We start from the raw sequence: 13,831 nt of genomic DNA, 5'->3' as shown, positions 1-13,831 counted from the left end.
GAGCTAGATGAAAGGAAATTCCAATATTTACTTCAATATTGAAAATGTCACTGGTATGCATAGTCCTTTCACTGATGCAGAGTTCAACTCCTCAATGATTTAGCTGACAATGTTGGAGAGGTGCTGTGGTAAAAAATAAATCATCCTACCTGATATTGAGGCTCTCCTACTTCACTAGATATTCTTGCATGACAAATAGCTAGCATCACCAGCTAGATGCTTTCCAGCTTGATAGAACCTATCTTCTGGCACAGCCTTGAAAAAAACAGGGTCACCTCTATGCCACTGTGTGACATCAACGTAGGACATTAATAGAGGAGAACATTTCAATAAACACTTTAAAATTGATTTACCTCTATACTGTGACCTCTAGAACTTCATCTGCATACAACATTCTGCACAGTGCTTCCCAAAAAGCATAGTTCTCTAAAAATTTATCTTTAATTTCAATGTCCTAATGTAGAGGCTATGACTTGGAATGGCTTGACCAACCTATCAAGTTTAAAGGATGAGGCCTCTATCCTGCTCTTGAAGACACCTGACTGAAGTGAAGGGGCAAACCATTGAAGGACTGGGGTCAGCTCCTAAACAGGGTATGAAGCAGTAGACTAGTTAATTTAACCTTCTTCCAAGGAATTTTCTGGCCTCTACTTATTTCTGCTCTCTTTTATACTGGCCCTGGGTGAGTCCCAGACCTGCAAAAGCCATAACTCAGTCCAACTTCCTCAATGCCATGATTCAACCAATCATCCTCAACAGGCTGACAGTCACCTACAGCAAGGTGTACCATATATGAAGGAGATACCATCATTCACCTCGATGCGATGCAAATGGAGATACACAGAACACCTTATCCTTTAACCTTGTTGGGTTTACCAAGTACTCTTGTTCATACCCTCTACATTGTCATTGTATCAGACACCATTTCTATGCTTCCAAGGAAGTCAAAGAAAATCAGGGCTCTGTCAGTTATTACCTGTGTGAGCTTGGGCAAGTCTCTTGACCTCACTGGGCCTCAGTTTCCTCATCTGTAAGATAGAGAAAGAGATGATCATTAAGGTTCCTCCTAGATCTGAGTCCATGGTCCTGTAGTCCAGGTAAAATTAAGGAATTCATAGATCCTGATAAGCATATGAGCACTTATTCACAAAAGCCAAATATCAATGACTTCATTTTTCCCATTGTTAATATTAAGGAACTGGATTCAGATGCCCTAATATGAGGAGCTATGTCAAGTTCCTAGAGGATACCTGTAGGACCTTGCTTATTGTATCCCTAAATAGGGTAGATCTTCAAAGTTCTACCATGAATACAAACTCTATTTCCTTCACCTCCTCTTGAAGAATGGCGATTTGTCTTTGTAGCACCTTTTTTCACTCTCATTCATAGGGACATAAATAAGAGCATCAATAAGTCACCCCCTCATACAGGGATATACTGGCAAACGTTTAACAACCAGCTCCAGGTAGATACAAAGATAGATATTCAAGCCACATTTTCAAGTTCAATCTGCACTATTAACTTTTCTCCATTACTTCCATAAGTCTAGATTATCAACAAAACAATAAATCAAGCCTCAATTTTTTTTTGCCAAATTCTGAGGCATAAATGTCCACAATGAAAACTTAACAATTGGCCCAAGCCAATATGAGAGCACTCCAGCATACCATTGCCCCCATCTCTTAGGTGTGGCTAAAGTAGCAATTGCATGTGTTGCCCAGCAATGGTCAGAAACACATTTACTTTAGAGTTTAGTTTTCCCTGTTTTTCTTGATTTTCAACTAATTATACAAAACTTGAAATTTAGTGATTTGGTAGGAAATGGAGACCCTTCATAATCTGAGGTCCTAAACTAAAATTTACTTGGCCAATAATAGGTAAATATAGGAATTTGTGGTTGTGAAGATTCTTATTTCCTCAATAACAATAGTGTTCCAGCTACTTTGAAGCTCTTGAAAAGATGTGGGCTTTGCCATATTGGATTTTTGTTTTGGACTAAACTTGTGATTTCATTCACATAGTACACTCCTTTAACTGTTGCAGATCTCCAAATGCTTTACAACTTACAGTCTCAGAGGGTGTCCTCAAGCACTGACTGAGTGATTAAGTCACCTTCCCAGGGTAACACAACCAGTATGAGTCAGAGCCAGGACTTGAAACCAGGTCTTCCCAACTCTGAGACCAGCTCTTTATCCTCTATCACCAGAGCCCTTAATCTAGGGTCTATGGACCTCCATTTCAAGTGGTTCATGAACATAAATGGAAAAAAAATATGCTTTTCACTAAGCTTTAACTGAAACTCAGCTTTTCCTAAAATTTCCTTAAAACATTTTTCTGAGAAGGAGTCCTTAGGCCTCACCAGACTTTCAAAGGAATCCAGGAAACAAAAACGCACCACATTGCTTCCCATGCGGTAGATGTTACTACCTTAAAATGAGGGTTGTTAGGTTTGGGGTGGGGCAGATTGGAGGGATTGGGATTGTTTTGTTTTGTTACAAATGTGAAAAACAAAGTAGAATCTCTTTATAAAACATCTCATTATTACAGAACAGAATATACTATGGGTTAAGTTACGTCTCTACAATTTATAACTATCTAAGGCAGGCATTTAGCCTTTCTCTAATGTCAGATTATAAAGGATTTCCCCTGCCTCTATTATTTCTCAAGTGTAATTTGTCTGGAATGCAAAAGAAGCCTCAAACGATTTCATTGACAAGCCCTTGGCATCTGTGTCATACTCTGGGAAGACTGCTGTCAACATCACAGCTACAGACCCAAAACTCTCCCTGAAACACTGTCTATCTATTTAGTCAATGCCCCAGAAAGAGTTGTGAGAGCTGGCTGACCAATAACTCCAACAAGAACAAGAAGACAGGCAAAGGATGCCCTGATGCTACTTCTCTGCACTCAGTGTGGACATTGGTCAGTAAAGACAGAATCAAACTCACTGGGTACCACAGTCATCTCATGATGTCACAAAGGAATGAAAATTCTACCAAACCTGTTAATTTGGAATGTTTAGCTGTGTGACTCATCGATCACATCATTAAAATTATTAACGCTCTGTGGTACAGCGGGACAAGCACTGATTCTAGAGTCAGAGAACCTACATTCAAAAAACTGCCTTGAATGAGGTATGATATTGGGCAAGTCAATTAGCCTCCCTGGGCCCTAGTATCCTCATGGCAGGGGGAGGGGGGAAGGCAGTATAGTCTAAATGGCCTCTGAGTTGTCTTCTCTCTGTGAAGCTGACATGTACATGCTTTTCCTGCAAGCTTCAAAGAGAGCTTCAGAAAGTGTTGAAAAAGCTCTTCTAAGGCTTTCATTCTTTCCCAGGAATAGAGTCTGGTTAAACTTAAGGATATCTTCTCAGCATAATGTTTTTAAATAATTGAAGGAAATGGTAGATTTCAATAAGAGGTTAGTGAAAATAAGGGTACATTTTTCCCATCCAAGTTCATAGATCCCCTAAAATCTATTCCCAGACTTAAAACCCCTCTGATCTATCCCCAACCAGCAAAACTAAAGGCAGAAATCCCTTCTTTTCACTGCTTTCTCCTCCTCCCCGTCCTTCCCCACACATGACCCACAGGTATGGGAACCAAAAAAAGCCCTCTACAATAGAGAATTAGGCATTTCTCTGCTCCTAGAAAAGTCACATGGGGCTACTCTTTGGCTCAAAAAGTTTGTCAGAGAAATTCTCCAGAAGCAAATGACTTCTTCAAGTGGTGCAGATGATAGATTACCAAATTATCTGAAAAATTCCTGAACTCTCCTTAAAAAAATCTGCAGCAAAGCTATGGTGTGATTTGTTTAATGAATTTTCTTCTATTTTCCTCACTAGTTCATAAAAACTATGTAGTATTCTATTAAAGGCAATGGCTATGCTGCTACTCATAATACTTTCTTCTTGAATAGCTTCAGCGTTAATGTGGACCTCAAAGTGCATCACAGAGGAACAAGCCAGCTTTGGAAATAGCTACTTTCCTAGGTCAAAGGACAGCAAGTTCTAAAGAACGCTGATTTCATTCATTTTGCTGGGAGTAAAGGAGGGTAGGTTGGTTAAAACAAATGTGGGCTGGTAATTTAATGTACTTATTTACAAGGCTGCATTAAGCCACATCATTTCAGTTCATAGATGGGTGAATTATTCTTAATAATATCTAGCATCCAGAGAAAAGTAAACCAAATGTGAATTTGGGAACCTTAATTTAAAGCCTTACCTAACTGTCCTCAGCATAGGATATGCTGTGGTACTAAGTAATTTTCTCCTAGCTTCTCTCTTCCTCTTTCTATCTTCCTGTTCATTCCTCACCCTCTACTATCCCTCTCCCCCTCCTCTTCATTCAGTGGTTGATTCTGTGCCAGTGAAATGTCTATGCCGAGGTCTAGAGCTTGACTGTGATGAAGCCAACTTACGTGCTGTCCCATCTGTATCTTCAAATGTGACTATGATGTAAGTAGAGCAGAATGTCCTCATCTGTCAGCCTTTAATTGCACCCAGAGAGACTACATGGCAACTAGGGCTTCATAATTAATGATGACACCTTGTCTTTAATATTACTTAAATGATATCACTGACCCTTGGTCAATAGGGAATGTACTCTGAGTGATTATAAGTTGATTATTTTCCTATTGAAGTTAACACTAAAAAGAGTAAAAGGATCTAATATCTCAACACCTAAGATGGTTTGCTGATCTACTCCCACTGCTGAATCAGACTAAGCTCCATCTGCTTAAGATGAAAGTGCTGACAACCTAATGCTAAACATCTGGTGGAAAACTGTGGCAATTACCTCTCAGCAAAGAGCTATTGGACTAGAGGTGTAGCAGGTGGCTTATATTTTCTTTCTTTTTTAAAAAATTGTATTTATTCAATGAACAAAAATCAATTTTCTCTTCCTCCCACCTTCCCCCACTGGGAAACACAAACAAAAATCCTTATAAAAACAAAAACCCTTGCACAGTCAAGCAAAACAAATTTCTGCATTATATTGTAGCATAAGAAATTATGAAAGAGACGTTTTGAGAGAAACTTGAGATGACTCTTATGAAATGATGCAGAATGACATAAGCAGAACCAAGAGAACAATTGAAACAACATCGAAAAGACAGATACCTTTAAAAGATTCAAGAACTCTCATCAACACATGACCAACCATGACTCCAAGGGACCAATGCTGAAGCCTGCTGCACACCTTCTGACTGAGAGGGGATGGATTCACAGTCCAAAATGAGACATATATCTTTTGGACACACTAATGTGGGGATTTTGTGTGTGAGAAAGGCTCACATGTCCATGCCTGGCCAATGCATAAATTTGGTTTCGCTTGACTCTAATAACTTGTTACAGTATTCTTTAAAAAAAAAAAAGGAAAATTGAGGGATAGACTGAAGAGTATTTTCCCTCTTTTAACTAAGTACTTTCAGAGATACAAGTTGTCCAAATATTTACTGAAACTTTCATTTTTAATCCAGCTGTTTTCATGTCATATAAATTCAGTCTTTGAATATACATGGCTCAGATGACAACAAGCACAGATCAATCCATGTATATAGCAGACACTCGTAAGATAATATATTCAGAGTGGGAAAGGACCTTAGAGGCCATCAAGTCCAACCCTCTCATTTTATAGATTAGGAAACACAAGCCTAGATAAGTTAAGTGACTTGTCCATGGTCACACAGCTAATTACTGTTTAAGGTGGGATTTGAACCCAGCTCTTGCTAATTCTGTCTAGTTCCCTATCCACAATGCCATGCTGCTTCAATAAATGCCTGTTGAAATTAATTTCTACTTTGCATAAGAAAGTAGGTTATTGCCTTTACATGGAGTGGGGGGGTGGGGAGGGACAAAACTTGGAACACGGCAGAGAGGAACTGAGGAAGGCTATGCAAGTAACAATTCTGCCATCTTCCCAGCTAGTCCCCGAGTGCTTTTCATAAGAAATATTATTCTATGAATCAGCTATCACATATTTCTAAGCCACCAACGGTTTGTACAGCTGGTGATGGCCTGGGAAAATAAAAATGAGGGAATATAATAGCCCTAGGATCTAAGGAAGGTTCTTTTCTCTCTGAACTCACTAAGGTTATTAGATGGCACTTTCCCAAGCTCAGAAAGAAAAATTGAGCTTCCTTCATATTCTTCTCCCTGAGTAAAACAGACAGAAAGACAGAAAAGTAAGGAAAGAGGGAGGAAGGAAGGAAGGAAGGAAGGAAGGAAGGAAGGAAGGAAGGAAGGAAGGAAGGAAGGAAGGAAGAGCACTACATATTATTTTAACCTTAGTATTTATGTGGATTTCATTCAAATTTAAAAGAAAACATTATTAATAATGAGAGGTTTGATGAGGCAAGTTACTATATACCTTCTCCTTTTCCTCCTTTTCAATTTCCTTTAATGTTATCTTAAATTGTAAGTCCCTTAAGAGCAGAAACTGTGTTTTTTTATATTTGTATCCCTAGCATTTAGCACAGTGCCTGGCACATAGTAGGAGTTTTGGGTATTGACTGGCTATAAAAACCCAAAATAAAGGATGCTGGTACAACATAATGCTATAAAACAAGCATTATGCTTTGTAATCTCTATCCTTTGCAATATCTTGAGAGCACAGAATGGCATTGCAGACCTGCAGTATCCTGCTAGGATATTTTGTGTAGTTATCATCTGCTTTACCCCACGGAAGAACTAAATGCTTTTTGAGGGGAACTTTGTTAAGCCTCCCAGTAAGCCAGTGAAAGGGAAAGTTGGGTCACAGAAAGATGAATTACTTGGCCAGCATATTAGTGGAAGAATAGGACTTAGTGAGATTTGATCTGAAGATACCCTATTAGACAACCATTTTTTCAGTGGTGAATAACACAACCAAATATGCCTGTCAGTTACCTAATCAGTCCTACCAACCTTGACTGTGACAGGAGCTGGACCTGGGGATTCTGATAACTCTAATAGAATTCCCAATAGTTTCAGGATACCCATATAAAAAGCAGAATTGTAATTTGTGAACAGAGGAGTTGATAAGCCTCAGGTCTAAAGATTCCGATTTTGAGGCAAATGGAATTTTCATTCATTCATTTGTATTTCCTTGTTTGTGTTTTAGTGGGTGAAAATGAAGTAAGATAACTGAAGTAAGATAATTAAGAGGATTTAAAAGACAAGCAGGGCACAATGCCACCATGCAACAGTAGGCTTCCTGATTGAAAGTGAACCTGGGATTAGAAAAATGGACCAATGAGTTCAGTCCAGAAAGCCAAGATAGTGTAATACTAAATTTAGAGGCAGAGTATTCCGAAAGGAGTACACACCCTTTTCATCTGAAGTCACACAAGAAGAGGTCCTGGAGGAAAGTAGCCATGTTCTATTCTTGGGGGCTCACAGTTTAGAAAGTTTAAGGTCACCTTGTCTGGGACCAGGTAGGTTTCTTTTACATGCATTTCTAATCTTCTTTCCATGATCTATCATTTCTGAATGTGTCTGTTCTCATTTCTCTTGTTACCAAAAACACCCTACAAAAGGAACTCATGCCCTAGAATGTTGTTAGAGCATAGAAGGGAAAGAGACAAGTGAGTCCTAGGAGGAAAGAGGGAAACCTGGAGGCAGTTGCAACAACAAAGGAAAATAGACTGATAATTAGATCTCAGGTGCAATAGAGCTGAATTCATAGTTCAGCAGAAAAACCAGAGAAGTCCAGGAGGCTCAGTATCCCAAGCCAGAGTCCCAGGATCAAAGAATTATCATAAAAAGTAAAAGGGAAAAGAGTCTTAGGGGGGAAAAATCCGTGGACCAACTACTTCCAAGAGGAGCTGACATCCTAAGAAGCTGAGTATGGCCTCAATTGGGCCCAAAGTCTGTCCAAAGCTAGATTCTGGTATCTTTTACAAACATGACTGCTCAAATGCCCAATATTAAACCTTTGTGAGGGCCATTAAACCTTTCTGTCAGCCCTAGATATTCTTTAAAACATCAGGACTTGACCCAAACAACCCACAGGACACTCCACAATATATACATGGGCTCCTCTGGTTTACCACAATTCAAAATTATGATCTCAAAGTCTAGTATTCCAAGGAGGGTGGCAGCACCAACTTGAGGCATGCCAAAGCTATGTAAATCCAAGAAAACACCAAAAAGGGCTATAACTATCTTTGGTGAGGGGACTTTGAAGTTCCAGGCCAGTCCAAGAAAAATCAACAGCTTTTCATGTGAGAACTTAAAGTAATGGGAATAGGGTATTCCTGGCATCATACATAACTTGGATTTTTTAAACTAAAAAATCTCACTTTTAAAAAATCAAATGCCAAATCTTGAAGGAATATTTGATTTTGTATGAAACATTGTTGGAGTTATATTTCCTTTTTGAATGTTCAAGGGCACACCCTTTGAGACCAAACAAAATTAGCCTAATACTGTACTCAAAGCACTTATATCCTTCCTAAGCCTTCTCTTTCTCAGTTTGAACATCCCTCTTTCCTACAAATGATAATTGTGAAACATTATGTCAAGCCCACCCTCCAGTCCTGGTCACCTTTCTCTGGATATGCTACAGCTTGTTGATAGCCTTCCTAAAATGTGGTTCCCAGAACTGAACACTATATTCCAGATAACATCTACCGGAGTAGAATTATTAAGGATGGAGCAGAAGGCAAAGAGGAATAGGTAATAAGGAAAATATCTAACATTCCCAGCATAGAGAATAAAACAAGCAAACAGCAAAGAGAGGGTAAAGCAAGGGTATGTTGGGGAAATAGAGAGTAGACCAATCGTGGAGAGGAGTAAGAACTAACAAGACTGGCAGGACCTGGTAGTCCCAAATCATGAAAGGTCTTGAAGTCCAGGCAATCATCGAAGAATCCTAGAATTAGAGAGTTGGAAGGGAACTCAGTGGCCATCTAGTATAATGCATAAAAGAAAGGAATTAGCCAGTGCAACCAGGGGTATGCTAAAGCCAACTCATACTGGCTCTTGAGAGACAATTTTTAAATTTTCAGTGGGAGCATTTATGCCTCAAAAATCATCAAATGCTACAAATCAGGGATTGGTTTATTGTTTTGTTGGTATCAAACTCAAATAGAAATAGGGGATACTAAAACTTATATAAAGATCCCTGTATACCTTCATATTGACTTAGCAAACCACATATTAACATTATCTGTGTTCCATTGTATTTTTATTTATTTTGTTAAATATCTCCCAATTACATTTTGATCTGGTTCAGTGTTGCCAGGTATTGCAGCCTTCAGGGCATAGGTTTGACATCTCTGGTCTAGAATTTAAGAAAGTCATGAATAAAAAGCGGATTAAACTTAAAAGTATGTTCTGCATATGGGTTTGTTGGTCAGTTTTTTTTAAGAGAGCTGGTTGTTAAACATTTACCAGCATACCCCTAACTACAACACACCCAATAAGTGATCATACAACCTCTGCTTGAAGAGTTCCACTTTTAGACAACCCTAATTATTAGGATTTTTTTTTTCCCGACATTCAGCCTACACTTCCATCCACTATTCCTGGATCTACCCAGTGGAGTCAAACAGAATAAATCTAATCCCTCCTCCATATGAGAGCCTTTCAAGGACTTGAACACAGCCATCATGTCATCCCAGAGTCTTCTCTTCTCCAGACTAAACATTCCCAATTCCTTCAGATCCTCATACTCAAGGCCCTGCACCATGCTGGCTACCCTTCTCTGGATGCTATCCAGATTATCAGTGTGCTTCTTAAACTGAAGAACTAATCACATTATTCCAGATAAAATCTGACAAGGGCAAAGTACAGTGATATTACCATTTCCATATTCCTGGAACTTTTGCCCCTCTTAATATAACCCAAGTTTACATCAGCTTTTTTGGCACCACATCACAATGTTGACTTACGTTGAACCTATAGTCCACTAAAACCCCCAGATCCTTTTCAGAACAATTGTTTCTCCATGCCTCCTCCATCTTGTATTTATGGAGTTGAATTGCCCAATATGCTAGCATATCAAGATCCCTCCGGATCCTGATTTTGTCATCCAATGTATTGGGTATCCCTCCCAACTTGGTATCATGCCTTCTATATCTTTATCCTAGTCTTTGATAAAAATATTAAACATCACAGGGCCAAGTACAGATCCCTGTGGAGACCTCCTGACATATGAACACTGAACAACTATTCTTTGAGTCCAGCCATCCAACTGTATAATTATACATGATCATAAAATCTATATTACACACACACTAGTAGTCCTGTCAAACAAGAAAATGGGGTTGGTCTATCATTCTTTGTAATTACTGCTTCCCTTACTGAATATTCACTAATTTTCCCTTTCTAGATAGCCTAATGATACTTTCTGGAATTTTCTCCAGGATTGAAGTCAAGTTCATTCACCTATAATTTGCAAACTCTGTTCTCTTGCTTTTTTTGCAGAACACAATAGCATTTGCTCTTCTCCAATATTGTGGTACCTCTCTCATTTTCCATAACCTCTTAAATACCATTGCCGTGGTTCAACAATCGCAGCTGTCAGTTCTTTCAGGAACCAAGGATATAGTTCATCTGGGCCTAGTGACTTGAATTCAAGGGCAAAGAAGTGCTCACTTACTGTTGCCTTACTTATCTTGGGTATCAATTCCTTGTTAGTCATTTTGTTTTGTCATTTACAGTGTAAAAGTCATTCTCCTTTGCAGAGAAAACAAACAAAGATTTAAAAAAAAAAGTTAGATTTGCCTGAGGATGATAACTTCCAAAAGAGAGAAGGCAAAGCTGCTTAATTCATATTTTGTTTCTCCCAAAATAACTACAAAAGCCTTTTCTTTTGTCCTTACCTTTCTTCGCCAGTCTCAGCTCATTTGGGGCATTAGCATTTACTGACACAATTTTTATAGGACCATTCTACACTTATATTCATCTTGGCTGCCTGGTCTTGCTTCTGTCTTCTGTACATTTCTTTTGTAAATCTAGGTTCATTGTTGAGTTCCCTGTGCATCCACATATATTTCTTTAGACAAGTCCTATTTTTTTTCCTTATTTGAATTGTTTCATTCTATGTGTTTAAAATTTCTTTCTTGAGCATCAACTATCCCTACTGGGTGCCTTCCCTTGAAATAATTTATTCTGTAGAATCTTAACTATTTTCCTGTAAAATTACTAAAATCTGCTTCCCCAAATTGAAGGGACCATGTCAGATTGTACCTATTTCTCTTTCCTGTCCTTATCATAAACTCTAGGATGGAGTAATCACTTTTCCCCAAGGTTCTCAGCATTTTCACCCCCAGAGTCACTTCCTCCTAGTTAGCAAAAATCATACGCAAAATAGGTTTTCCTTTTATTTGTTCTTCTACTTTTCAAAGATGAAATTATCACTATAGCAAATCAAAAACATATTACCTATTCTGCTTTTGCTAGAGAGAGAACTCCAGCAGATGGCTGAATAATTGAAGTCCTTCATCACTACTCTATCTAGCTACTGTCAGTCTTGTGATCTATTTCCCAATCTCTTCATCAATTTTTTTCTTTCTATCCAAGTGGTCTGTGACAAAATCACTTCTATTTTTCCCTCCTTTGAACTTCAGCCAAATATTCTCTTTCTCATACTTCTCCACCTCAACCCCTGACTTATTCCTGGATTTCCTCATATGAGTATACTTTCCTCATGTAGAATACTACCCCACCCCCACTCCTTTTACCTGTTCCATTTCTTTTTAATAAAGTCTACCCATCCATAGCCATGGTCTAATACTTCATCGTGTTATTACCAAAAAATAAGTGCTTTGTGAACCAAAAAGCTCTTACAGAAATGATCTATCTCTTCTCGAATGATGTTATCCAGGTGGGGAAATGAAAAACAAAACTAAGTATTAATTAGATGGCAAAATTAAATGCATACAAAATATTAGGATGTAATCCTAATATTAACAAAATGTTAGGACGGTTATATTGTATTCTATATGATTTGACCTTAAATTAAGTTTGTTTTTTTTTTAATCCATTTGCCTATAAGAGCTATTTCAAAAATAAAACATTGGACCCACTTAAAAATTTTGAAATACTAGGGAGAATTCAATGTGTACAAGCTACTATGCCCCCTGGGAGGGCACAAAATGTGTGAAAAAGTATACAACTGTTTATGTCATCACTATCATAAAACCACCTTAACATTAAAATTCACACTAATTTCAGGTCACTACAGTGGAACTTACTAAGAAAACTTCCCAGTGATGGCTTCAAGAAGTACCAAGATCTTCAGAAGCTGTAAGAAAACATATGAATCCCACGAAATGATCAGAAACAGAGATGATTACCTTTTTATATTTTTGCACATGTTATGTGAATCTCCCTTTACACCTCCCCAGGGAACATCAATATACAATAAAATCCCAGAAAAGGACAGCCTTCCCTCTCTCTCCTTCTCTCTCTGTTTTGAGCAGGGAATTCTTGGGTAAATGCTTTTGCTGCTGCCAGTTAACAATTTCCTAAGACATTCTGGAAACTATTTAGAAAACTCTCACTGGACAGAATAACCCCATAGAAACTGGAGCTGTATACATAACACAATCCCTACAATGCTTTCATCACTTCCTCCACCCACCTACCCCTCAAAAAGGGAATTCTCAATAATCAATGTGTTCTTCAATTAAGCTAGAAAAGAAAGCAGTATTGAATGTATATCCTTCTCCCTGTCAAGGTAAATTAAGTTGTCCTCTGAGGGTATATACTAGTCAATTCAAAGTAACAGTTTCATGTTATTTTGGCTCAGCATTGGCTCCAGGATCTTATTTTCTTTACAGAGTAAGACCCTATCTATTCATCTCAAAGTCAAACTAGGACAGTGGCAATACCGATCTTCAGGTGTTATTTAGCAGTATGGTGGTATGGTGAATAGAAGGGGTCAGGCTTGGAGTCCAGAAATTTAGGTTGTCCTTCCTGAGACACATGCTCCCTATGTGACTTTAGTCAAGTCATCTAACTTCTCAGTGTCCACACACAACCTGCTCTATCTGTTACCAATCTATATCTTTTTAGAATTATTTTCCTTACTAGAAGCTCCTTACACCCATGAAAGAGGAAGGGGGGAGTGGGGAGTACGGAGGAAAGAGAGAGAGGCGGGAAGAGAAAGAGAGAGAAAGAGAGAGAGAGAGAGAGAGAGAGAGAGAGAGAGAGAGGGAGAGAGAGAGAGAGGGAGAGGGAGGAAGGGAGTTGAAAAACTAGTTTGAATGTTTATGTCATGGATTATCAAACCATCTAGAGAAAATGTAATGATTTCTCATTTCATTTTCATTCTCCAAAGCTATTGCTTATCTAGAAAAGCTATGTCTGTATCTCACCATTAAACTAAAAACTTTAAAATGTCACTGATAGTACATGAGCAATTTAAAAATAAAAAAGAATTCCATAATAGAAGATTTTTGAAATATAGGTAATCAAAAGCATTACATTTAAAAATAAGAATTTTAATTGCAGCAACATTTCATAACTTAGGCTGAAGTTTTTGTCATCAAGAAGAGATCAACACTACAATCAGTCCTGATAGAATCACTTCAATGAGACTTTTCTCACTAGTTTCTTGATTGGAAACATTTTTGTGTCTGTAGTGCCACCTCATGTCCAGAGTTTTAAATGCAGCTAGTAATATTCAAATCAGAGTTTTGCCACATAGAAATTTAGCCTTTTGTACAGTAAACACAGAGTAATGGACTAAGTGGTCAGCCTGACTCACTTATTAATGAGAATAAAACAACTAGCCCACAGGTGGTTATTTGGCAAACAATTAACAATGTCTTGTTCAGCACTAGATCTTTTTTTTTTGTCCAAACCTGTAATTTCATATGTGTAAGACACTCTAAGGTGAGG

At 38.2% G+C, this 13,831-nt stretch overlaps 1 protein-coding gene across 1 annotated transcript in view; it reads left to right on the top strand.

Annotated features, from left to right (window-relative positions):
* The window catches only part of RXFP1 (relaxin family peptide receptor 1), a 132,682-nt gene that overhangs the window by 61,053 nt on the left and 57,798 nt on the right, over window positions 1–13,831 (top strand). Inside the window, exons 3-4 of the mRNA XM_036763586.1 lie at window positions 4,351–4,456; window positions 12,161–12,232. Coding sequence (XP_036619481.1) covers window positions 4,351–4,456; window positions 12,161–12,232 — 178 coding nt within the window. The remainder of the gene's footprint in view (window positions 1–4,350; window positions 4,457–12,160; window positions 12,233–13,831) is intronic.

Source organism: Trichosurus vulpecula, chromosome 6 (assembly GCF_011100635.1).
Source record: "Trichosurus vulpecula isolate mTriVul1 chromosome 6, mTriVul1.pri, whole genome shotgun sequence".
Classification (NCBI taxonomy): domain Eukaryota; kingdom Metazoa; phylum Chordata; class Mammalia; order Diprotodontia; family Phalangeridae; genus Trichosurus; species Trichosurus vulpecula.
This window is presented reverse-complemented; position numbering and strand designations above follow the sequence as displayed.